The sequence below is a fragment of the Podarcis erhardii genome (assembly GCF_964252035.2).
Source record: "Podarcis erhardii genome assembly, chromosome: 5".
In the NCBI taxonomy this organism is placed as follows: domain Eukaryota; kingdom Metazoa; phylum Chordata; class Lepidosauria; order Squamata; family Lacertidae; genus Podarcis; species Podarcis erhardii.
In genome coordinates this window covers 56,104,082-56,128,556 of record NC_138509.1, presented here as the reverse complement: position 1 = coordinate 56,128,556, position 24,475 = coordinate 56,104,082, and the positions used below count along the sequence as shown (strand labels likewise).

The following is a 24,475-nucleotide window of genomic DNA, read 5'->3' as shown; positions in this document are numbered from 1 at the left end:
CTTCTGTGTAAAATATAAATATTAAATGATTGTCTTTGAGCCATAGCTGTCAACTTTTTCCTTTTTTAAAAGGAAATTCCCTTATTCCAAATAGTATTCCTTGCAAAAAAAAAGGGAAAAGTTGACAGCTATGCTTTGAGCAACTCCACTGGCCATTTTTAGTGTTTTATATTAAGAGTTCCTAATCAGTAGTAACCCAGATGTGTCTTTGTACTTTGGTATGCAGCCTGCAAGATGAAGTAGGTATTTGGCTCTGCCCGCTAAGCTAACATTTTGTATCTGGCCCTGCCCTCCAATGGCAGGATTCTAGAGAAAAGCAAAGCAGATCCCACAAGTTGTCTGCTGACTTCTAACGTACAGTACCAAGCATGTTGTTGGGGCTTCTGTAACTAACTGCTGGGTCTAGGCTTGCACTGTTAATTGTTAACAATACAGTGGTACCTTGGGTTAAGAACGCTTCGGGTTACAAACGTTTCAGGTTACAGACTCCGTTCACCTGGAAGTAGTACCTCGGGTTAAGAAGTTTACTTCAGGATGAGAACAGAAATCACATGGTGGCGGCAGCGGGAGGCCCCATTAGCTAAAGTGGTACCTCAGGTTAAGAACAATTTCAGGTTAAGACTGGACCAGAGGTACCACTGTATTAACTCAAGGAGGGAGTCAGCCAGAACTATAGGTGCTCCTGGGAAACAATCATCTGTAGCCTGAAAGAAGGGGGTAAGTGTCGCGATATGGTTTCCTTGCCCTTCCTAACTGGCACCTAGGGTATTGCCCTGGTTCAGGCAGAACTGGTTTTGAGAGATACTGTTTCAAATATAAATGGACTTTAAGGCAGGCAAGAATGAGCTGCTGCGCCATCAAAACATGATGTGAGTTTCTAACAAAATATGTAATCCAAATTCATCACTGAGGTTAGAGTACCAGAATAACACTAAAGGAGGTAATGCAAAACATAATGGGCTGCTTTCATCACTGCACACATAGTAGCTTCATCAGCTTGTTATACAAGACAAACAAATAATATAACCAAAGGCATGAAAACGCGATGCTTCCAATGATAGCAGCGTCATTGTCAGAAATTGATGTCCAGGCACATAGCTTACTTAGTAATCACACTGTCTTTTCCTTCCTTCGCATTTGTATATTCCTGCTGCGTCTAAAATGCTTTAAAAATACCCTTCCATGAAAATCAGTATGCAAAGTAGATATCCACCCAGTTCATTCCTCAGCAGCTTGCTAAGGCAAATAGTCAATTTGATTAAAACACATGGCAAATATGGAAGGTCAGATATTTAATCTCTTGAGTGTGTCTGCTTAAAATTAAATTAGTGCAGGTCTCTAATATGTGAAGGAGACCAAACATAAATACTCACAGAGGCTTCTATTTAGAAGCCCAGGTTTCTGCTGTAATTACATGCCTGGCTCTCTCATCTTTTCTTGTAGCCTGAAAATGAATTAATAATTTAATTCTAGAAGGGAGATTCAAGTATAGCTGTCCAACATATTTCAATAGGAGGTTGGGGAAATGATTCTTATTTTTATTTTTTTATTTTATTTTGTATACCACCCTTCATCCGAAGATCTCAGGGCACTTCACACCATAAAAATACAGAATAAAACCATAAAGTACACAATAAAAACAAGATAGAAAACAAAGCAAACCAATAACACCCCTTCCCACAAACACATTTAAAAGGACATAGACTGTTAATAAGCCAAAGGTCTGGTTGAAGAGGAACATTTTCGCCTGGCATATTATGAAGGTACCAGACAAACCTTCCTGGGGAGAGCATTCTACAAATGGGGAGCCACTGCAGAAAAGGCCCGTTCCTGTGTTGCCACCCTACAGACCACTTGTGGCAGAGGCGCACGAGAAAGGGCCTCAGGTGATGGTCACAGAGTCCAGGTTAGTTTATATGGGGAGAGGTGGTCCTTGAGGTATTGAGGTCCTGAGCCATTGAAGTCTTTATAGGTCAAACCCAGCACTTTCAGTTGGGCCCAGAAACTAATTGGCAGCCAATACAGTTGGGCTATAATTTCATATAGTGCATTATTCATTAGTGATAAGCTCTTGCCTTTTGATAATTTAGTACGCCCATTACTGTCTCCTTGCTGGATAGAGTTGCCAACTTTGGACCTACCTTTTGCCTGCTGTAATAATCTGTAAGGTGTGGGCTATGTTGTTAACCATTTTATGTACAATATATTGAACACATGTTTAAGTACCAGGACTAGAGATCCACCTAGCTATGAATTGGCAGCAGGTCTCCAGAGCTTCAAACTGGGGTCTTTCCCAGCCCTACCTAGAGATGCCAGGGATTGAGTCAGAGACCTTCTGCATGAAAAGCATATGCTGTAACCACAGAGTTACAGATCCTTTTGCATTTTTGTTATGGCCTATGGCTCATACGGAAATAAATCTGAACTGAAATCATTGTACAGACATTAGCATGTGATAATGCTTCACTCCATGCCGTTAAAGTTTCTGCTGCTGATTCCATACCCCTCAACTGTTCTGGAAAAACTGGGACATCCCATTCCCCACGCCCTCCGGGAGATCATGGTGGCCATTTGGGGCAACCATGATCTTGAGCCCCCAAAAGCACTTTCTTTGGTGCTGTGATCTTGCACCCCCAAAAGTGTGTTTTGGGGCACCATGCCCAAAATAAGCGCTTTTTCCAGGGCTGCAATCTTACATGGGTCATGCTACTCATGTGGGAGTGTGAACCTGGAAGATGGTGTCCCGGTTTTTCATCTTGATGTGTTGGAGGGTATGTGATTCCTGCATACTATGCTGTTGTTAAAGATGCAAGAGCAGCCCATTTTTTGCTGGGATGTGTGTGTATGTGTTTTCCCCTAGCTACTGATGCTCTCAGTTTCCATTTCCTTTTAAACGTCTGTTTGCCTTGTGATTGTGGTCCCGGGCTGGGGATGCCACCTGTTAATCATACTGCCTGTCCAAGGCATAGATATTCCCTCTGTGCCCAGGGGTTGCCTCTGTGTAGCTCCACTCAAATCCAGCGGAGGTTTGCTGTAGTACCATGATTGAAGAAGCTTGTTCACTTGCTCTTGGCTGCTGATTCCTTGCAAGTGATCCTTCTCCCCTTCCTTCCCCTCCTCTTTTCCTGGGTGGGCATGGAACCGCCTTCGTTTAATTTCTTTCTGCATGCTCTCAAAGAAGTGGAGGATGCACTTGTGCGCAAAGTCCCGGGTATGCTCACAACAAGTTTCATCAAAAATCTTTTGCTCAATATCAATGTAGTTGCTCCAGTAGCGAGTCTGCAAGAAGGTAGCCTGGTTGAAGCAGGGCCTGAGAGAGCGGGCAAGGAAGGCGATCACTATAAGGGTCAGCAGTATGCTCCATCCAAAAGCCTAGAAGGCAAAGGAAGTACGTACAAATGTTAAAGCAATCAAGGCCAGCCACAGGGAAACAAAAAAAAGGACATCCGTGTTCTATTGCTTGAATGTCCCATAATAAAAGGGACTTCTCAGATCTTCTAGTTCAACACCCTGCTGTGGGAGGAGCTCCCGACTTCTGTTAAGTAAATAAAATGGTAATAAATGTTGATCTGCTAATTAATGTCTACACTTATTTAGTGCTAGGAAAACAAAAGGAACATTGTCCTTGACTGAAAGCCTTATAGCAAGGATAACCAACGTGGTGCCCTTCAGATGTCCTTGAGCTACAATTCCCATAATCCCTAACCACTGGACATGCAGGCTGGGGCTGATGGGAGTTGGAGCCAAACAATATCTGAAAGGCACTACATTGCCTACCCATTCTTATAGTGTATGTTAAGACAGATAAAATGGCAGATGGATGAAATGGCAAAAACTGAAGGAATGGGTACTGAAATCAACAGAAGGACTGCTTCATTAGTTGGCATCTGTAATCAGTCAACCCATGAGTCTATCTGTGACTCACTTTTCCTTCTGCAGAGCAGAGCAGAGCCTGAAACCTGGACTGTGTCATCAACTGCCAGGGGCTTGGAGAGTTTGCCTCCTCACCCCACCCTAACCCAACATGTTCCTGTTACTATTGGTTGGATTTTAATTGTAGCCCATCTTGGTTGAAATTTGACATGGTATGAGGTTATCATAACACACGGGGTGCAGGACCGTGGAGCTTGTTTTGCACATAGGACCAGAGGGGCAAAATACATGGAAGCAGAAACAGGAGAAGACAAGAGACTTGGAGGCATAATGAATGGAATATGCTGAATGGAAAAATTAAAGAGGTCTGGGAATCTTCATCATATTTTGCTGGAAGCCGCTCAAAGTGGCTGGGGAAACGCAGCCAGATGGGTGGAATATGAATGAATTATTATTATTATTATTATTATTATTATTATTAGCATTAGCATTAGCATTTCAAAAGAATCTGTAGTTAGCAAATTAGTTTGCAATCCTTATCTTGTTTATTCCCACCATAGCTCTGTTTGGTAGGATAGTTTAAGAGAAGGTGACTTGTCCAAAAGTTTGTGTCTGAGACACTACAGTGGTACCTCAGGTTAAGTACTTAATTCGTCCCAGAGGTCCGTACTTAACCTGAAACTGTTCTTAACCTGAAGCACCACTTTAGCTAATGGGGCCTCCTGCTGCTGCCGCGCTGCCAGAGCACAATTTCTGTTCTCATCCTGAAGCAAAGTTCTTAACCTGAAGCACTATTTCTGGGTTAGCGGAGTCTGTAACCTGAAGCATATGTAACCCGAGGTACCACTGTGCATAGTTCATATAGCGGCTCAATACCTTAAGAATTGTTAGTTAATCTGCACATGCTGTAGGGTCCATGTGTATTCTATGAATCATCTGTTGCTCTTTCCTTCCATTGACAGCAAAAATCAATTAAAAAATTATGCTTCTTGCATTTATTCAGTGATTATCCAGGAGAATATTCTGAAGATGAGCTTGAGAAACAGATTCTACCTATATATGTTTCAAGAGCAGGTTAATGTTCCTATAAGGAACTCCTACAGAGCAAGATCCTATAGATGTCTGTTACTTACCTGTGACCAGCATTTGAGGTACCTGGATACAGCCTTGCGGGAAGTATTGTTCCTTATGAGTTCATCATCCTTGCATGGGACCTTGGACAGCAAGCGCTGTACCTCATTATAAGGTGTGATGTTGGTGACGAAACCTGGAAACTTATCAGGGTCAACAGAACTGCTGAAAGCACAGACAAAGCATTTTCCATCGAGCAGGGTGACTAGGATCCAAACAACAGGTGCAATCATGGCCCGTTGCAGAACGGAGGAACACATGTACCTGGTTATTGGATAGAGAAGCAAAAAACTAAACTGAGATTTCTAAAGGCTGGAACTTGCTCAGCACCGGCAATAAGAAAGGAAGGGACAGTAGCATACTCCAGTGATTTCCAAAGGGTTTCCCAAACTTCTAAGTTCATTGACCCCTAATTGAGCTTATAAACTTGTCATCAACCCCAATCCAAATTCTTAAGAATTTAAATGAAATGAAGTCAAGCAATATTTATTAATCATCAATATTTATAATTCATGCAAATCTTAAAATGTAAAAAAATAAGGAAGTATGTTTTGTGCTACAGAACAAATAGCAGCTTGGGGAGCGGGGTTTTTCACATGGGAAATACAATGCAGGTGGAAATGGTTAAAACTGAATTGCTAGAACCCAATACTAAGAATTTGTCTAGAATGTATAATCTGCTGCTAAAATGGAACACACAAGATGAAACGGTTAAATCAGCCATGATTAAGTGGGCACAAGATATTGGTCATGATATTATGTTTGCTGACTGGGAGCAGTTATGGACCACAGGTATTAAATTTACGGCATGTAGTGCCCTGAAAGAGAACATAATGAAAATGATCTATAGGTGGTACATGACCCCAGTCAAGCTTGCAAAGATATATCATTTGCCCAATAACAATTGCTGGAAGTGTAATGAATGTGAAGGAACCTTTTATCACCTTTGGTGGACCTGCCCAAAGATTAAGGCCTACTGGGAAATGATCTATAATGAAATTAAGAAAATCCTTAAGTGGACATTTGTAAAGAAACCGGAGGCTTTTCTCCTGGGCATGGTCGGCCAATTGGTACCAAAGAAAGATAGGACCTTTTTTATGTACGCAACAACAGCAGCAAGAATCCTTTTGGCGAAGTATTGGAAGACTAAAGAATTACCTACTCTGGAAGAATGGCAGACCAAGGTGACTGAATTTATGGGACTGGCAGAGATGACCGGCAGAATCCGTGACCAGAGGAAAGAGACAGTGGAGGAGGACTGGAAAAAATTTAAAATCTATCTTAAAAATTGTTGTAAAATTTCGGAATGTTAAGATGTCAGGGGATTGGACACTAAGAATTACAGCTATAAATCGAAATTTATAAAGCAGAAACTCTTTTTAAAGAGAATTAAATATAAAAATGGGATGAAGAATTGCTAAAAATTTTGAAATTTGGATGCAGTGAAGGGGAGGTTTGGGGAAGTCGCATTATGTTTGTTTGTTTTTTGTTTATGTTGTAAAATCAATAAAAATTATTATTAAAAAAAAAAAAAAAAAAAAAGGAAATGGTTAAAACTGCGCTTCCAGCATCACAGTTCTAATCCAACCCCGCCCCCTCTAATCTAAATTTTCTAAAAGAATGCTGGTGAACCTTCTTCCATTGTCCTGTTTAGTTTGACTCTAGGTGATATCTGTATCTGGAAGCCTGTATTCAAATGTGGCCTTATTGTGTACCCTTGGGCATGCCACTATTTCTTAGCTTCAGAGTGTTATAATAACTGTACATAAGAACTGTAATCCATTTCAGTGGTTATGGTGATATCATGCTACATAAAGCCTCCTAAGTACTGTTAAGAATTAAAACAATACAATACAAATTCTAAGTAATAATTTGGAGGAAGTTTAGATTCCACCAGCAACCTTGGGAGAGAAGGGTGCAACAAATAAGTAAACTTCATTGCGGAAAGTAATTAGCACCAGTACTGAAATCCCCCACCTGATAATGGCTAGATTCTTCTTCCTGTCCCCAGTAGGTCTTTTCCACTCCTCAAGCATCACCACAAACTGTCTGTTGACAATGAGACCACAGAGGAAAAGTGCCACTGGTGGGATAAACATAATTCCTAAGCCATACACCATGTTGTATTTAGCAAGGCAAGGGCAGTGGAAGTCAAAGGAGCTGTACATCTTTACACTTGCCAATGCCAGCAGTGCACATATCCCATTAGTCACGGACTCTGAATTGGACTGGAAGTACTGGAAGATCATCCGGAATCGATCCATAGTGCTGTGGTGACCGAGCGCCTTTCCTCCTGTAGAGCGCTTGGGTTCGTCTCAGAGATGAAGCACTGGCTGGTCTTCTCTTGGCAGCCTTCTCTGGCAGGGTGATTAGGTGAGCTCTGTAAGGCCTGTTTAGTTCAAAGACAGGATGACAATAAGCAAGCAAAGCAAACAATAAAGTAGCTCACATTAACATCATTGCCTTTGTTGCGCCATTCTTGGCTTCCTACCTAGGAGCCTCCTTATTCAGACCTCGTTGGCATAATTGTTCCAGCTGCGTTCCTTATCCATGTGTTGTTGGATCAGGATGAAACCTAGGGCTTAGTTATCTTGCTTTTATAGTAAGAGAATGAATAGAGTCTTCCTGGTATTATAGTTCCTCCATTAGAGAAATCAAATCACAAAACTCTTTTGTATGTGAAACAGTCATAGCCTGGAGGTATGATGCAGTATTTACTCTCCAGTGTGAAGATAGTAACTGGTGCACCACGGAGAATGAAAGTAGCTTCCAAATAATCAAAAGCTGATTTTTATTCTCCTCCCTTTGCCTCTTCCCATGTATGGTTTCCTTCTGTTGTCCAGTAATGAATCATCACTGGTGTTTGTGAGAAACCAGGTCAGTCAAATGAGATAGTTTGCTTACAAGTCTCCTCCCTGTAAGTTGTTTTTCAGCAGAGTTGGCTTTGATTCATCTGCAGATCTTAAACTGCATGAAAGAGAATACGGGCGGCACAGAATGCGAGATTTATTTCCTGCTCTCCCTTAGAATTGCTTTATACAGTATATGGTCCCATATCTTTGTAAACTTTCCTATCTGAAACAAAGTTTCATAATCTGCCTGGTGTGGTTGCTTGATATACAGTGGTACCTCGGGTTAAGTACTTAATTCGTTCTGGAGGTCTGTTCTTAACCTGAAACTGTTCTTAACCTGAAACACCACTTTAGCTAATGGGTCCTCCTGCTGCTGCTACGCCGCCGCTATGCGATTTCTGTTCTCATCCTGAAGCAAAGTTCTTAACCCGAGGTAATATTTCTGGGTTAGCGGAGTCTGTAACCTGAAGCGTATGTAACCCGAGGTACCACTGTATTAGCTATGTGAGATATTAGGGAAGGAACTCAATTCAGTAGCTGAGCATCTGCCTCCCACACAGAAGGTCCCAGATTCAATCCCTGGCGTCTCCAGGTAGGACAGAATGTTCCCAATCTGAAACCCAGGATAACTTTTGCCAGTCCGTGCAGGTGATATGGAGCTAGTTCGTCCTAGGTAGTATATTCACAGTGTGAGAATCAGGGCTTCTTAGCAATGCTACCACATATGATTATATCCTGTTCTGTAGCCAAGCCGAATGAAGTTGTGTGGTGCAGAGTGTGGCATAGCTTTTTCATAGGTAAGGGTTACTTCTGTTTTATGAAGCAACCTGGAAACATATATCTCAGCAGAGGCCTATAGATAACTCTGGGGGTAGCAGCATGTTAGGAGGCAGACCCAACTCCTCTTCAGCTACCATTGCAGGATCCCTCCCCACGCATTACCACTGGATTTTGGTACTTGTATACATATATTTCCTTAGGAAATGGTTCCCAAAGTTTCTCCTCCCCTTCTGAGTTCCAGATCGTGTTTCAGCCTGAGCTTTCATTTTGAATGTAGTAGACTAAAACAAGCAGAATTTGAAAGATGAGTTAATCCAGGATTGTCTCAGTCAGTAGTTATAATTGCTATTGTATGTGCATGAGGTTGTGCCACAAGGAGGCGGTGTTTAGCTTTCAGTATTAAAACAGACATTAAGCAGGTCTTGCCAATTCTAGGGGAATACTTGATACGGATGGGGGAGAAATTCAGTTTTGCTTGTATCTCGATAAGAAACCACCTAATTCACACTTCTCAAAAAATTGAACCAAAACAGGGCTAACCATTTCAATTTTATCTCCAATTTTTGTGATGCAATTATCCAGTCAAACAGTGCATACAAAAATGCATATATTCCAGGAAAGTCTCCGCAAAAATGTATATATTAGCAAAAACAGCATATATAATGCATAAATATTAGGGGAAATTGTGCACAAAAATGTGTAGAGGACAACAGTCTGGCAAAGGCTGTGTCATAGGAAAGCATATATGGCAACATTATCTGGTTCTGGAATATGTGACATCTGAAAATATTTTTACTAAATGGGAATTCTGAGGGAAGAGCAGAGCTGTCAGATAGATTATTCAAATAAGACACTACTGAGAACTTGCGACTGTAGCCTGTCCCTGCCTCTACATGGTTTAGTTTAGTGTTTGCATCGCAAGATTACAGTTTGCTTGTCTTGCAATGCACCCAGGCTGTCAAACCAGAATTAAGACTGACATTTGCCTGTAAAGTTAATCTCCATAACCAGGACATGCACAATTTATTGATGAGGAGGAGTGGAGGGGGGAATAAAATGTCACACCTGTTTTTGCTTAGCAAAATTGTAGGCATGAAGCACTTTTCAGTGTAAATAAATCAGATCATGTCTCTCTAGAATCCAGCAGAGTTTTATTGTTTGATTAATCTTGGCATTATTTTTAGTTACAGGCAGTTGCTTTGCTGTCTCACTCAGGAAGGCTTTGTGACACTTGCTGAAGAGCTGTGTGGCTGTGAGGATGAGATAAAAATATTGAGTATTTATGTAGCATTTTTGAGCATTAGAGGTGCTTTGCATATATTAACTGAGTAATCCTTACAAGAACCATTGGGCAGAGCAATCCAAACCCCCAATCTGCCTGCACTGGAGGGGGCTTGGATGTGGCGGAGGTGTCCTTCGGTCCCATTCTGCTCTGTGGAGTGCTGTGCTACATCTGCTAAAATCACAGGCAGGCAGCAGCTGCAACCAGCTGTATGCCTGCTGGTGGGAGCCAATGTAAGCCCCTCAAACCAGCTATTTGGGGGGAGGAGGGATCAAAGTGGCAAAACTCTCAGTGCCAGTGCTAGTGGTTTGTTTGTGTGGAAATTTACCCATTTATTCTATTATAGAATCTGAGCTGAAAAAGGAAAGCCGAGTGAGCAACTGTTTGGGGAAAGGCTCCTGCATGGCATAGGAAGTATTAACAAAATAAAAAAAAATCCTTCCAGTAGCACCTTAGAGACCAACTAAGTTTGTTATTGGTATGAACTTTCGTGTGCATGCACACTTCTTCAGATACCCTGAACATCTGAAGATGTATCTGAAGTGTATCTGAAGAAGTGTGCATACACACGAAAGCTCATACCAATAACAAACTTAGTTGGCCTCTAAGGTGCTACTGGAAGGATTTTTTTTAATTTTGTTTTGACTACGGCAGACCAACACAGCTACCTACCTGTAAATAGGAAGTATTAATTGTACATGGCTTGAGGATGTGGGGGCAGGTTGGAAAGTAAAAAGATTAAAAATGAAGCTGTGCCATAAACATCACAACAATGGACACAACGCATTTTATTCCTTTTACTGATATGTACTGGATTCTCTAGGTGGTATAGCTTCAAATATAAATTCTGCAATGGGTATGGATGATCTTTTTCATATGTGGACTGAATTAACGCCTGGGTGTTTACTAATTCTTATGTGAAGATACTGCCTGGTTTGATGGATGACAACATTGCTAATGTAAAGGTCACAATCAAACATTATTGATCCAAAAGACCATGCTGGCAGCAAACATTCCCCTAGGACTAGTTTTCTAAGACTCAACATAATAATGCTGACAAATTGATAGTATAAAAGTGGAGTTAGGCTTGTGTATCTCATACGAATCTACAGGAAAACATATCAAAGGAGAAGGCTAAGAAAATGGATCCTCATACAGCCAAACCATTATAACTTGATGCAATAATGTTTTATAACAAACAAGCAAGCTATGGGTTCTAAAGAGAGATACTGTACAGTAGCAGCAGAAAATAACCTGCAGCTCTGTAAGTGCCTCAGATCTACATGTGAATATAGATCTGAGTTTCAAACTCTACCTCAAATCCTTTCCTCACATACCGCTGTGAAAATGAACATTCTGTGACATTACAGCAGTTCACTCACTAACATTCACTGGCCAAGAACCTTTGCTATTCTATTAAGGGATAGTCTACAATTTTATTTTAATTGGTAAAAACAGCTCCAAGACAAACAGGCTGAAATTTGAAATGTTTGCAGCATCCATGAAAAAAAAGAGGAACATTTCACAATGTTCCAGTTCTAGCACTAATAGTTCAGCCTTTTTCAAGATTACCTATCTTGAAGCTTGGAATTTCTGAATATTGAAAAGTCATATGTGCCACTCCTGCAGATTATGTCCTTGTGGTACTCCTGCACATAAAAAAGTCCTGGGCCTGTGCTTCCTTACATACCCCTTCCACTCCCCCTCTGGGACAGAAATCTTTCCCAGCCATATGTGGAGACACCTGGGATCTAACCTGGGACTTTTATGCATGCAAAACATGTACTGTACAACTGAGATGTCCAATCCACCATGCCTCACGCTGTATTGACAAGGTCTCCAGACCTGCAGTATGTGATTGTAGGAATATGTATAGATGCTAGGAGAGGATATATTTATTAATTACTATCCTTCTTTTCTCATGTTTGTGAGTTCAGTAAAGTGCATCCCTTTGCAGCTTAAAAGGGAAGTTGCATTCTCCTGGTATTTCCCCCTTTTCTCCCCCTTAAAACAACAATCACACAAGCAGTCTGGTGAAAGGTAAAAGTAACATTTACTCACTCAGAATATTTGTTGAAGAGTAACAGATACAGCAGCTTTGTTTAGGCAGGCTTAAAATGGTAATTCAGTTACAAAGACATGCTTAAGTCTAGCTTAAGATGGTGTCTGAGCAATGGAGCTCAGACATGCCAATTGTCCTCACATTTCTGGCTTGGTGATGAGATGAAAAGGGAGAGGATGAGAGGATGTGCCCATGCAGGTAAGGAGAATATATATGGCTATGCCCTCCCCCTGTCAGGGCACAGGGTGAGTGGCTCTCAGAGTTCTCTCTAGCAAATTTAAAGAAAAACTTTGTGAGCTTCAGCTCCTATCGTGTGCCTGTCTAGAAAACATGCATTGTTGGTTTGACTGCACTGTAGATATCCCATGCTGTTGTGTGCAGATTGCAGTACACGTGTGCTTTATCTTGCTCTTAGTGCATTGCAGTTTGCAGCCTCACATAGCTTCTGAACTCTTCTAGGCCCTTAAGCTACATTGACTGCATGCAGCATGAAGCCAGTTAACCCTCTATCTGCACTTTTGTGGCTTCCAGCAAGAATGTCAGAACTGTTAACTTATTTTCCTGTGCAGTCAACCACAGAGAAAATCTGCCTGAACAAGCCTTCTTCTTTAAATTGTTGAAGGACAGTGTTTGCTGATAATGTGGCATTAGTGCTATCAAGTACACTGAGAGACTTCTAAATTTGCTTAGGTCTGGTAAAAAATGTTAAGTTCCATCACCAAGTGTCAATCATTTAAGGTACAACAGAGTTGCATTGCCAGAGAAGAGGTAGTTATGATGGAGCACAACGGCTTATGTGCCAGCACAATGTCCCTTGTCCCCTTCTGCAAATGTCATGGGTTTGCTCAATATGAAGGAGCAGTACAACAGAGTTAGGTCAGCAGTGTACCAGTTAACAAGCCACTGTCACTGGACAAATGTACATGAAACAGATATTGGGTAGGCAGGTATGATGAAAGGTTGGAGCAAGACAGAACAATTTCAGAATGATTCAGCAAGATGGGGCCTTCTGTGTGGATATACAAAACACTCATATGATATGTATACATGCCCAGCCAGCCTTGCACAGGATATTACTTTTAACTCAGCAAAAGCATGCTCTTCTGTGTGCTGTTGCTGCTGGGCATATATTTATGGCCAAGGTCCCAGATAATGAAAAATATTAACACTTAAAGCCCACCTTAGCCATTTATCTCAACAAATAGCTAACAGATAAGGGAACAATCTGCCTCCACAAGGAATGCTTACCGCTTGATCAAAGGGGAATAGAGCAAGAATGTGGTGTACATACAGCACATTAATTTGCCAAGTATCATTGCTTAGGAAAACAGGTTGCTCCACCATAACTTGTTTAGGAACTAACTGATCACAATATTTGCCACTAAGAATTTCCCAGGCCTAGGGGACCTTCACTTCCCTTTCCACGGTGGCACATGGCGTGACTAAATGAAAGCTCTTTCTGAGGTGCACCTTACACACTCCTGTTTTCCAATTGTGCATTCCATGACTTTATTGGTCTAATAGGATCATGGGAAGCTATGTGTCCATTAGCACTTTTTTTTTGAGCTCTGGCTTTGCATGGTCATAGGCAGGTCTTTCACATTCCCTGCTATATTATCCTTTTAACTGGCAGTGCCAGGAATTGAACCTGGGACTCTGAAGGCAGCCCTGTATAGGGAAGCTTTTTAATGTGCAATGTTTTATTATGTTTTTATATACATTGGAAGCCACCCAGAGTGGCTGGGGCAACTCAGTCAGATGGGCAGGGTATAAATAATAAAATCATTATAATAATTTATTATTTCTGCATGCGAAAACATCTGCGTGCAGATACTCCCCCACCATCTTCCTGTTCCTGCTGTAGGCAGGTGATTAGTTCATGTGGTCCCTCCTAGCCCCACCGTGGTATAATCACATCCACCTCTGACCTGAGTTTTGTACTTGCCCTCGGTGAACCCTCTTCCCTGCCATTTCTTATTTTATGCTGATTAATAGCAGATTAAATAATCAATAGTTGACCAGGATATTACTTTTCTATTTTTCAATTTCAAGAATTCTGCTGGTTCTTATTTCTTTCTCTGGACAACTGTGTCTATGGCTTGGATAATGGGTAGAGATCAGAAGGGTCGTGATCATATTCCTGCAATGCAGTTAATAGCCCTTGAGTGGTGAATTGCTTAGCAGATTGTTTGCATCTCTTCCAAAAGTGCAGGCAGTGGTTCTCTCTCCAATGCATTTACATAGGCAGCCCAACTCCTGGGAAACTTGGCACCCCAGGGGTTTGCCTGATTTGCCTCTAGGGTTGGAGCAATCCTAAACATATCACCAAGGACCACAGCGGCAAAAGCCAAAACTCAGTGTGTGTGTATCCAGAGGGAGAGCAACACCTTCCCCAAGAGAAAGGTAGTTAACAAAGGAATGATAAAACTAGTTCTGGCTATTGATTTATTTTTATTTTGACATTGATACACCACTTGATTGCAACAATACCTCAAAGCAGTTTGCAAAAAGAATACCTGTGTTCAATGAGCAGCTACTGCAGAGCTTTCAAAACTGTGTGTCGTGACGTTAGTATGTCACTGCAGTGTGCAGGTGTGTTGTGCAAACGTTCCCCATGCTCCTCCTGAGGCTGAAAAGGGGTTAGTTGAACCTCTGGTTTGCTAGTGAAACTGTGTTGCAAAATGATGCATGTCTAAAAAGTGTGCCACCAACGTAAACAGTTTGGAAAGCTCTGAACTACTGTGTAGTAGGGAACATCGGCTGTGGTGAGGACTGCAGGGCCTGCTCCCTTCCAGGGCCTTTTCCAACTGGCCCAGGGGGCGCGGCCCAGGCCCTCACACTCCCAGCTATAAAGGGACTCCTGCTGCGGTGAGGCCTTGGACCATCAGCTGGGGTGAGGACTGCAGGGCCTGCTCCCTTCCAAGGCCTTTTCCAATTGGCCCAGGGGACGTGGCCCAGGCCCTTATTTGGAACAAATCTTTGGGGAAGTGTGGGAAGTTGTTCTGCCATTGTTTCCCTGTTCCAAGTGGTTAATGTGTTTTAAAATGTCCTCAAGCAGCCAGTGGCATTTTAAATTTTTATTTCCTTTTTTCCTTTTTTCCTTTGTTGGGGGTGGGTGGGTGGGATGGATATTTGTTGTTGTTGTTGTTTAGTCGTTTAGTCGTGTCTGACTCTTCGTGACCCCATGGACCAGAGAACGCCAGGCACCTCTGTCTTCCACTGCCTCCCGCAGTTTGGTCAAACTCATGCTGGTAACCTCGAAAACACTATCCAACCATCTCGTCCTCTGTCACCCCCTTCTCCTTGTGCCCTCCATCTTTCCCAACATCAGAGTTTTCTCCAGGGAGTCTTCTCTTCTCATGAGGTGGCCAAAGTACTGGAGCCTCAGCTTCACGATCTGTCCTTCCAGTGAGCACTCAGGGCTGATTTCCTTAAGAATGGATAGGTTTGATCTTCTTGCAGTCCATGGGACTCTCAAGAGTCTCCTCCAGCACCATAATTCAAAAACATCAATTCTTCGGCGATCAGCCTTCTTTATGGTCCAGCTCTCACTTCCATACATCACTACTGGGAAAACCATAGCTTTAACTATACGAACCTTTGTTGGCAAGGTGATGTCTCTACTTCTCAAGATGCTATCTAGGCCTGTCATTGCCCTTCTCCCAAGAAGCAGGCGTCTTTTAATTTCGTGGCTGCTGTCACCATCTGCAGTGATCATGGAGCCCAAGAAAGTAAAATCTCTCTCTGCCTCCATTTCTTCCCCTTCTATTTGCCAGGAGGTGATGGGACCAGTGGCCATGATCTTCGTTTTTTTGATGTTGAGCTTCAGACCATATTTTGTGCTCTCCTCTTTCACCCTCATTAAAAGGTTCTTTAATTCCTCCTCACTTTCTGCCATCAAGGTTGTGTCATCTGCATATCTGAGGTTGCTGATATTTCTTCCGGCAATCTTAATTCCGGCTAGGGATTCATCCAGCCCAGCCTTTCGCATGATGAATTATGCATATAAGTTAAATAAGCATATAAATTAAATAAATGGATATTTGGTTGGGGATTAATTTTAGTATAATTGTTCTGTTTTTGTTTTTTGTTTTTTTGTATAGTTTGTGTTTTGTTTTTAAGGGGCGGGATCAGGGCTGCCTGGGAGTGGGGCCCCAGCCAACACGATGGCTGGGACAAGTTCCACAGGGGGGGAAGCACTGGGACATCCGATCTCGGTGATCATGGGCAAGAGGCGGAGTTATGCTAAGACCAGACCATGTCATTACCGAGGAGGCAGGTTTAGTCGTTGTTTGAAGACTATCCCTGCCTCCGGGTCTGGCCTTGACCGGATGGATACTGGAATCAACAGGGGAAACCCACATGACCTGAAGGTGTTGCTGTGTAATGCCAGGTCAATGATGAATAAAACCACTGCCATCCACGACCTGATTGTGGATGGAGGATTTGACCTGGCATGTGTGACAGAGACCTGGTTGGAGGAAGCAGATGGGCCTGTCCTTGCCGCTGCTTGCCCACCAGGTTTCTCTTACGCACTGCAACCCAGGTCATGTGGGCGGGGAGGGGGGGTTGCAGTGATTTTTAGGAGCAGGAGGCCCCATTGGCTAAAGTGGTGCTTCAGGTTAAGTACAGTTTCAGGTTAAGAACGGACCTCCAGAACGAATTAAGTACTTAACCCGAGGTACCACTGTACTTTAATCTTTACGGTCTCTCCTCTTTGGAAAGCTGGGAGAAAATAGAAAAGGGAAGTAAAGAAACATGACCCTTGACTAATAATGAATTTCTACAGCTAGAGTATAGCTGCTTTGAAACTGTGTGGCAATGGGTCAAACACATCATAGGAATCATTCAACAAGCTTCCAAGTACATAATGTTCATAGAAGGCAAAAACAAAATCTGAAGTGAAACCCTGCAGGTGTAACTAGGCCAGAACTGTACCAGTTCTGTCATTATTCACACCTATCCCATTTGTATTCAGTGCAGGAAGAGAAGATCGCAGCTAGGAGATTCAGGGCCAGCTGCACTGTTAGTTTGCATCACTTGTCACCAGGGTAGAACATAATGGGGAGAGCTTCGTAATGTGTGGTTGTTGTCCTTCTCCTAACCTAGTGCGTGTTCTGCAGTTCCTGACTGAGTGGACTTCTATTTGGGTGGAGGGTTTATCTGTTCTTCTTCTTCTTCTTCTTCTTCTTCTTCTTCTTCTTCTTCTTCTTCTTCTTCTTTTTGGCAGAGCTGAAATATAAGATCTGGCTCTGTTTTTATACACAAGGTGGTAACAATTAACATAACATAAGAACATAATAAGATCCTCACTGGATCAGACTAAAGGCCCATTTAGTTTAACATCATGTCTCTTCCAGTGGCCAACCAAATGCCTATGGGAAATGCAAAAGTAGGACATGAGGCATGATCTCACATCTCTGATTCTGGAGTTTAATTGATAGCCTTTTCCTAGACAAACCACCTTAATCCAGAACACTAAGAAAGCACATGCCAAATGCAAGTGTGGATGGGCCCATTGTTGGCCATCACATCTTGTGCTCCTAAGTCCACCCTGATCCAGTAGGAATGCTAGCTCCGTTTCCACAGAACTGTAGACAGCTCTGCACGTGTGTGAGCTCCATGTCAAAAATGGATGATTTCCCCCCTTTCAGTACTCCCCACCACATGTTAAGGAGCAGCTTATATCTGATACAACACTTACATGAACATGTCTTTGAAAATTAACCTCTAAACAGAAGAAGATGCAGGCGTTTTAACACATACCGTATTTTGCCTTCTATAACACGCAGATTTTTTCTTCTAAAAAGGAAGGGGAAATGTCTGTGTGTGTTATTGAGCGAATGTGTGGTCCCTGGAGCCAAATGGTGTGAGGGGAGGCAAAAAAAAAGCAGGCAAAAATCGCGTGTCTCCTAGAAGGGAAAGCTGAAAAGAGGAAGTGGCTGCTTTCCTGCATTCTGCCTCAGGGTCTTACTGCCCGCCCACCTCTGTTTCCTTGCTGTGTTTGCTCAAACGGAACAAAGAGCAGGGAAAGCCCCTCCCCTCCAGGCAAGCAGAGGGGAAAACATGCAGGAGGGGGAGAGAGAGAGAGAGAGCGTGTGAGCTGGCTGGCTTGGGTGGGTAGGTGAGAGAAAACTTTTGCCTTCCTTTCCTCCCTCCCAGTTATACCCCTCTCCTGCATTCTTAGCCAGCTGCTTCTCTGCACACCCCTCTCATGCTCCTTGTCCGTTCTGTGTTTTTCCTTCCCTCCCCACTTAAAATGTGGTTAAAAAGCATGGATCCACATGGATCCTCAGGATCTTTGCATTGGGTCAGCCCAAATTACCTTAAGATCACATAGCATGTCCATGGCTACAGCCTGCCCCCCCCCAAATCACGCACCCACTGTTGCCTGGGGCTGCAATGGTGCAAAAATGTGGTTAAAAAGCATGGATCCACATGGATCCTCAGGATCTTTGCATTGGGTCAGCCCAAATTCACCATCAGAGCACATAGCATGTCCATGGCTACAGCCTGCCCCCCCAAAATCACGCACCCACTGTTGTCTGGGGCTGCAATGGTGCAAAAACGTGGTTACAAACCATGGATGCACAGGGATTCTCAGGATTTTTGCATTGGGTCACCCCAAATTCACCATCAGATCACATGTCTGTTGCCACAGCATGAAGCACAAAAATGATACATCCACTGTTTCATTCAGAATGTTTTTTCCCTTGTTTTCCTCCTCTAAAAACAATGTGCGTGTTATGGTCAGGTGCGTGTTATAGAGCGAAAAATACGGTAGATTTTAAAAACAAAAAACCTTCAGGTAAAATGTAAATATCCTGTAAGTCACAATGCAGAGGATTTGACTAACCAGCTAGCATTTCTGTTGTTCCAGTAACTTACAGCAAAGACACATTGCAGTTGTTTGTAATGTTAGTTCAATGGTAGCTATTCTGCAGCAGTGTTCTTGAGAAGGGACAATTTGCCCCCAAGGAGCAGCAACCTTTTCCCACCTGTTGCTTTCCCCTAAAACTCTTCCCCAGTGTTCCAGACTAATGACTGCTTTGCAAATGGGGCTGAAAGTCCACCAAGAGACATAAGTTTGAAGGAGGAATTTTAAAGTCATAAGGTAAAGAACAAAAATGTGGTTAGCAAGTTATATTCCTTTCATCACCTGGGAGCTACTTTCCTTCAGTGGATTTAAGAAGCCAACAGCCTCACTAAGAGTTGTCTGCAAGATATCCGTTTTTGGTTAGGATGCCTTTAAAAGCATAGACCTAAAACAAAATTTAGGACCCTGCTGGTTTAAGAGCATCTTTCACACTTACTTGTCTAATTTAGGACCAAGGGGGCTCAACAAGACTGGAAGAGAGATCTTTTAAATCTTTTATTAGGAACCAAATGCTAAGATTACAAACAGAATTATATTCTTACATTATGACTTCTGGATTAAGACAGCATCACTACTAAAGTCTTTTGCACTAGCGGAGTCCAAAGATGTGCCGGTACTATGAATCTGTTGGTGCAGAGGGGGAAATAGCAGAGGTGTGTATGGGTGAGGCAGGACAGTGGAGCTTAATTTGAAACCTTAGTCATAAACCTATGCTTGCCCAGAGGCCATCACTGCTCTAGAAGTCTGTATCAAGGTGACGAACCTGTGGCCTCCAGATGTTACCAGACTACAACTCTCATCAATGGCTCTGCTAGCTGGGCCTGATGGGAGCTGCAATTCAACATCTGGAGGGCCACAAGGTAGCCCCCCCTCAATCTATGTGATTTCTTAAGTTGGTTTTCTTTCAAAATGTTGTTACAAAATGGTTGTTGGTGGCTAGTGTTGTCTCTTCCATCTCCACATGTTTTCTTTCCTCCCTTAGTGACTTCTTTCTCTGCTACCGCTTTATAAAGAAAGATTAAACTATCACAAGATTAAAGAAATCTGGTGTGATTTCATAGCTCTGGAGCAGGGTGATTTCATAGCTCTGGAGCAGGGGACAACACTGTTCTTTTAAAAAAGAAACCCCCCTTTCATCGCATACACATAACAGTTTGACAAAGCCTCTTTTTAGAAGCTTCTTGTCATGCTCATCCTATATCCAAATAAAATAAAGATACACCTCTCTCTCTCTCTGTGTGTGTGTGTGTGTGGAAAGACTGAACTAAATCTCTTCAGTAGTAGTCTTGATTTACAGTGCTAAAGATATACTTAGAATATATCCAGTGTCAAGTGTTACTTTTCCCTTTTGTCCCAAGCTCAAAGATCTGTCATTCTCAGTAATAAGAAGGTTCATGGCCTAGTTTAAAAGGGGATTAGCAATGTTCAACAAAATCCCCCTGCCCCCCATAAAGATATGTTCTTCTTCAACCAGAACTTCTCAGTCCTGAGGACTGAATAAAAATGTTTCTGGGACAAAAAAGGGTTGGTACCAGCACTCTGAACTGTGCTTGAAAATGTACTAGGAGCCAAAGTAGATATTTTAGGATCAGTGTTATATGGTCCCAACGGCCGCTCCCAGTCATCAGTCTGGCAGCTACATTCTGGATTAATTGGAGATATTTTCTGGACTAGAGGGCAGTTTGAATTTTTCATCTGGTGAATCCATAGAGCAAAGTCTCCAGAAAACATTTTCTGTAGAAAATGGCAGGAAATATATAAAGACTATTGAGATTTTAAAAATAAAACCCTAATTCTGTTATTTGGTTTTGGCTACCTACACAACCCACTGGTCCTTGTTTGTGGAAAATGTTTTGTTGTGCACTATGGGTTTAAAAGATATATTTGCGGTTCACACTGCCTGTGGGCATTGGCAAATGCTTTCCCAGGTTTGCACATAAGAATGAATATGTAAATCTACAGGCAGGCATATGCTTATTGTGGCCCTGTTTCCCAAAGGTCCTAAGGGCTTTTCTTTGGCACAAGCAAGCTTGCGTCATCTGTAATTATTTGCATGCACAGCAAGCACACCTGTTCTCTGCTTGTTGCAGACTGTGGTCTGGCTTTCACAGGCAATTTTTGACAGCTTTGATTAGATGGCTTTCTCATCTTTTCTGACTTCTGGTTCTAAGAGCTAGAGAGTTAAAGGCATAGAGATTTGCCTTCCCAGAATTTCTGGAATACATGCTTTTTGCAATATATATGCAGTGCAATTACATATGTATGGTTGCAATCTCTGTTACTTACCTGGGAGTTAGTTTCTGGCTGCTGGCCCATGCCTTTTATAGCTGATAATAGACGTTGTACTGTGGGCTACTCTGGACATTTTACCTTCAGGTAAAAACTCTACATACTTTGTATGTCCCACATGAGGGAAGGGCTGTAGCTCAGTAGAAGATCACCTGGTTTCCACGTGCAGAAGGTCCTAGGTTGAATTGCTGACATCTCCAGGTATGGCTGTGAGAGACACTTGCCTGAAATCCTGGGGAACTGCTACCAGTCAGTTGGCAATACTCAACTAGCATGGTCTGACGTGTTGTAAGGTAGCTTGCTATATTACTAAGTACAGTACTCAAGAAAGGACAATTGCACCCATGCACAGGGACGCGGACTTATAAAAAATATTGGGGGGGCCCGGGAAAGCTCATGAATAATAAATAAGCTCATGAATATGCAAATAAAGTGGCGCCGCCTCCTCGTGAGCGAATAGGGGAGAGCGTGCTGCGCCTATTAATCAGCTCCAAAGGAAATTGGGTGGAGCTTTTGCTCGGGAGGGAGGGCAGGAGGCATGCAGCCCGCCCCTCCCTGTGCATTTTGGGCTGGGGGAGGGGCGGCGATGGCGCTCTGCTGGAGGGGCGCCGGAGATTATTGGGGGGGCGGAGCCCCCCCAAACGAATTTTTGAGGGGGCTCGGGCCCCCTCAAGCCCCATGGAGTCGGCGCCTATGCCCATGCAGAAACATTCGTGCCCTGGCATATCTGTGTTGCAATCCAAGATCCTCCCCAAATCAATGGGAATCTCCCAGTGACTTGGAATGATTCGGAGCTATGTCCGTTGCAGAAGGCAATTCTAAACTATTGAAGATTTATTTCCCACATGGACACCTTACTTAGAAACATATGATGATGCACCCAGGTACCTACCTACCCACCCTCATTGTACCTCCTTTTTTTTTTTACTGTGCAAACGTTGAGAAGCAATTTTTGAGTTTTAGTCCTCATATACAGTACATGCCTTTGGCAGGACCTGGACAACACATCTCTTGAGGCTGCTAGTGATCCATACCTGCTCTTTTAGTGCATGGTTGCTCATATGTTGCCCACAGCACACACCATTACTTCTGACATTTTGGGTAGGTAGGGATGATTCCATTAGCAGCAAGCTCTGGAGAGCAAAGGAGTGGCTTAGTTTTAGGAGCAAGTGTTTAATCTGTGCCGTTTTTTGCTGCCTGGATTTGTATTGCTCTTTAAATTCTTGCCTGTTTTATATTTTTTGTATGTGCATTGTAAACTGCCGGAGATCTAATGGTGTATGAGTGGTATCTATAAATGCATAGCATGAAATAAAAAAATAAATATATAGGACCCAAATATACTCCAACTGAAACCTAGAGGAGCAAATGGGCTAACAGAAAAATGAATGGGGAGAAGCACGCTATCCCTCTTAACTTATCCACTTGGCGAGCCTGGCCCTAGGCACTTCATGCTTCTAGCGCTGGGTTCCCTTTCTGGGAATGCGCACACGCGCTTTCCTCTGGAGCGCATTCGACGCGCTCACTCAGCGACTGACCTCTGCACGTGCACCCACGACCATTTCCTGTTCGTCCCTCCTCTTGCAGAAAGGCGCGCGTGCAGCTCCAACTTACCGCACCTCAACACACACACACAGACACACACACACACACACTCTGCACGCTCCAGGCCCAACTCATCGCGCTGGGCAACCACCTTCCGGTTCTCCTCGAGTGCGAAGCCGGATCGCCGCTTCTCGCGCGTACGATTCGGACTCCAAAGGGCGCGCGAGAAACTGGAGCTTCTGCCCCGCACACGCTGCCGGGATCTCCAGCCACGTGCCTCCGCCCGCTACCCTTCCGGACGCTACCTGTTGGGCCCGGTGTTCGCCGGGCCCTAGAGCCACAGGCGGGAGAGAGCCCCTCCACGCCTCATTGTCCCGCCTCCCGCGCCAGAGGAGGCACATCTGGCTGCTCACGTGACTCATCTGGTCCCTTAAGTCACTAGTCTGAGGAGGCAGCTGTCACCATAACAACCAGATCCAAATGGGGAACGGGTCTGCCGCAGCCCCCCAGATAGGGAAGCCGCGGGAGCGGGCGGGGGGCGAAGGAGAAAAGGCCCCCGAAGCGCCATGCTGCTTCAGCATCTGCGGCTGAACAGGGGCAAGGGCAGCCGGATGACACCCATCCCCATCCTCTCACGTTGCCTAGGCAAGGTAAAATCCACGGAGCGAGCCTGGCAGGAGTAGGAAAGGAGAGGCGAGAGCGCGCGGGGGGGGGGGGGAGAGAAGAGACACAAAGGGAGACGCGAGGAGGAATCCGAGAGAGGAAGAGCGGAGGGGGAGGGATTACCGTGGGAATCAACCTGAGCTCCCCGAGGGAAGAGAGCAGCAGAGATCTCCCATCCTGCTCGCGCAAGAGGCAGCCGCTCCCCAATCATTTCCCTCCACCCCACGATGTAGATCGAGCCCAAGTGAAGGCAGCATCTCTGAGGAAGAGGAGACAAAGGGGGATTCTGGAGCCAAAGTGACTGCGAGAGGGAAGGAGAGGAAGGTCTAGGAGAGCGAGAGGGAGGGGCGAGCCCAGCCCCTAGCCCCTGCTCCCCTCCCCTTCCTTACCCCGCCCTGGCCGGCGGCACAAACCCACAGATCCCTCCAGCTGCTGTCATCTCCCAGCTGTTGGCTGCTGCCTTCTGATGCCATGGGGAACAGCTTCTCCAGCATCCCAGCGCTGCCGAGAGGCAACCCAAGCCGGTTCCATAGAGTCCATCACCAGCATCTCAATCTCAAAGGTAAGAGAGGCACAGCGGTGTCTTGAATTTGTTGTTTAGAAGTGTGGAAAGAAAGATGATGCTCCTTCCTGCAAAGTTTGGACAGCTCATTTTGCTCATCACTGGTGTGTCCTTGGCGTTCACCTGAACGCGTCGTTTTTTTTCTTTGGCATTGTTTTGGTAATTGTTCTAAATCTACTCTGAACACCCCACCCCTGCTGGTGAAGAAGGTTGTTCTTTCACTCTGGTGATTTTTAAGCGCATGATGACTCTGAGATTCTTGTACAATGTGGACTAGTTGCATTACTTCCATAATACATCCCAGGAGGACAAAGACAAAAAGGGAGATCCTCTGATTCTTCTGAGGAAATAAGAGGGAGGTTGTGACTGCCTACATATTTACTTGAAAGCAAGTCTCACGGCTATCATTGGTAAGGATCAAGGTGGTAGATGGATTTAAATCTGAACATCCTTTTGTTGCAATTGTGAATAGGAGAAATAACACATTAATAAGGGCTTGAAGAGGAGGAGGGAGGAGGAGGAGAGGGAAGTGTGTGAGATCTCAGGCAATATAAGTAGC

At 43.8% G+C, this 24,475-nt stretch overlaps 2 protein-coding genes across 9 annotated transcripts in view; one reads left to right on the top strand and one right to left on the bottom strand.

Annotated features, from left to right (window-relative positions):
• Window positions 1-1,546: 1,546 nt before the first annotated feature.
• On the bottom strand, window positions 1,547-23,837 carry CALHM3 (calcium homeostasis modulator 3). Of its 8 annotated transcripts, none has more exons than XM_081863451.1 (4): window positions 22,685-22,763; window positions 6,982-7,393; window positions 5,007-5,268; window positions 1,547-3,372 (listed from the first exon to the last, which is right to left on the bottom strand). In XM_081863451.1, exons 2-4 carry the CDS (start codon window positions 7,266-7,268, stop codon window positions 2,890-2,892), a joined length of 1,032 nt encoding a protein of 343 aa, XP_081719577.1. In that variant the 5' UTR covers window positions 7,269-7,393; window positions 22,685-22,763; the 3' UTR covers window positions 1,547-2,889. The 8 variants fall into 8 exon arrangements, 3 of the variants coding, with proteins under 3 accessions (XP_081719577.1, XP_081719575.1, XP_081719576.1); XM_081863449.1 differs by lacking the exon at window positions 22,685-22,763 and adding an exon at window positions 9,702-10,268; XM_081863450.1 differs by lacking the exon at window positions 22,685-22,763 and adding an exon at window positions 7,496-8,103.
• The window catches only part of NEURL1 (neuralized E3 ubiquitin protein ligase 1), a 131,284-nt gene continuing 130,626 nt past the window's right edge, over window positions 23,818-24,475 (top strand). The window contains exon 1 of the mRNA XM_081863425.1: window positions 23,818-23,916. Within this exon, the coding sequence (XP_081719551.1) occupies window positions 23,826-23,916 (91 nt within the window). The 5' untranslated portion in view covers window positions 23,818-23,825. The remainder of the gene's footprint in view (window positions 23,917-24,475) is intronic.

What these genes read in the sequence shown, in the direction of transcription:
- CALHM3 (XM_081863451.1), bottom strand. Translation starts at nt 7,268, where the DNA reads ATGGATCGATTCCGGATGATCTTCCAGTACTTCCAGTCCAATTCAGAG. An exon ending in AAGAATCTAGCCATTATCAG is followed by an intron (nt 5,269 to 6,981) that starts GTGGGGGATTTC and finishes TCCAATAACCAG; the next exon opens with GTACATGTGTTCCTCCGTTC. An exon ending in ACCTCAAATGCTGGTCACAG is followed by an intron (nt 3,373 to 5,006) that starts GTAAGTAACAGA and finishes TTTGCCTTCTAG; the next exon opens with GCTTTTGGATGGAGCATACT.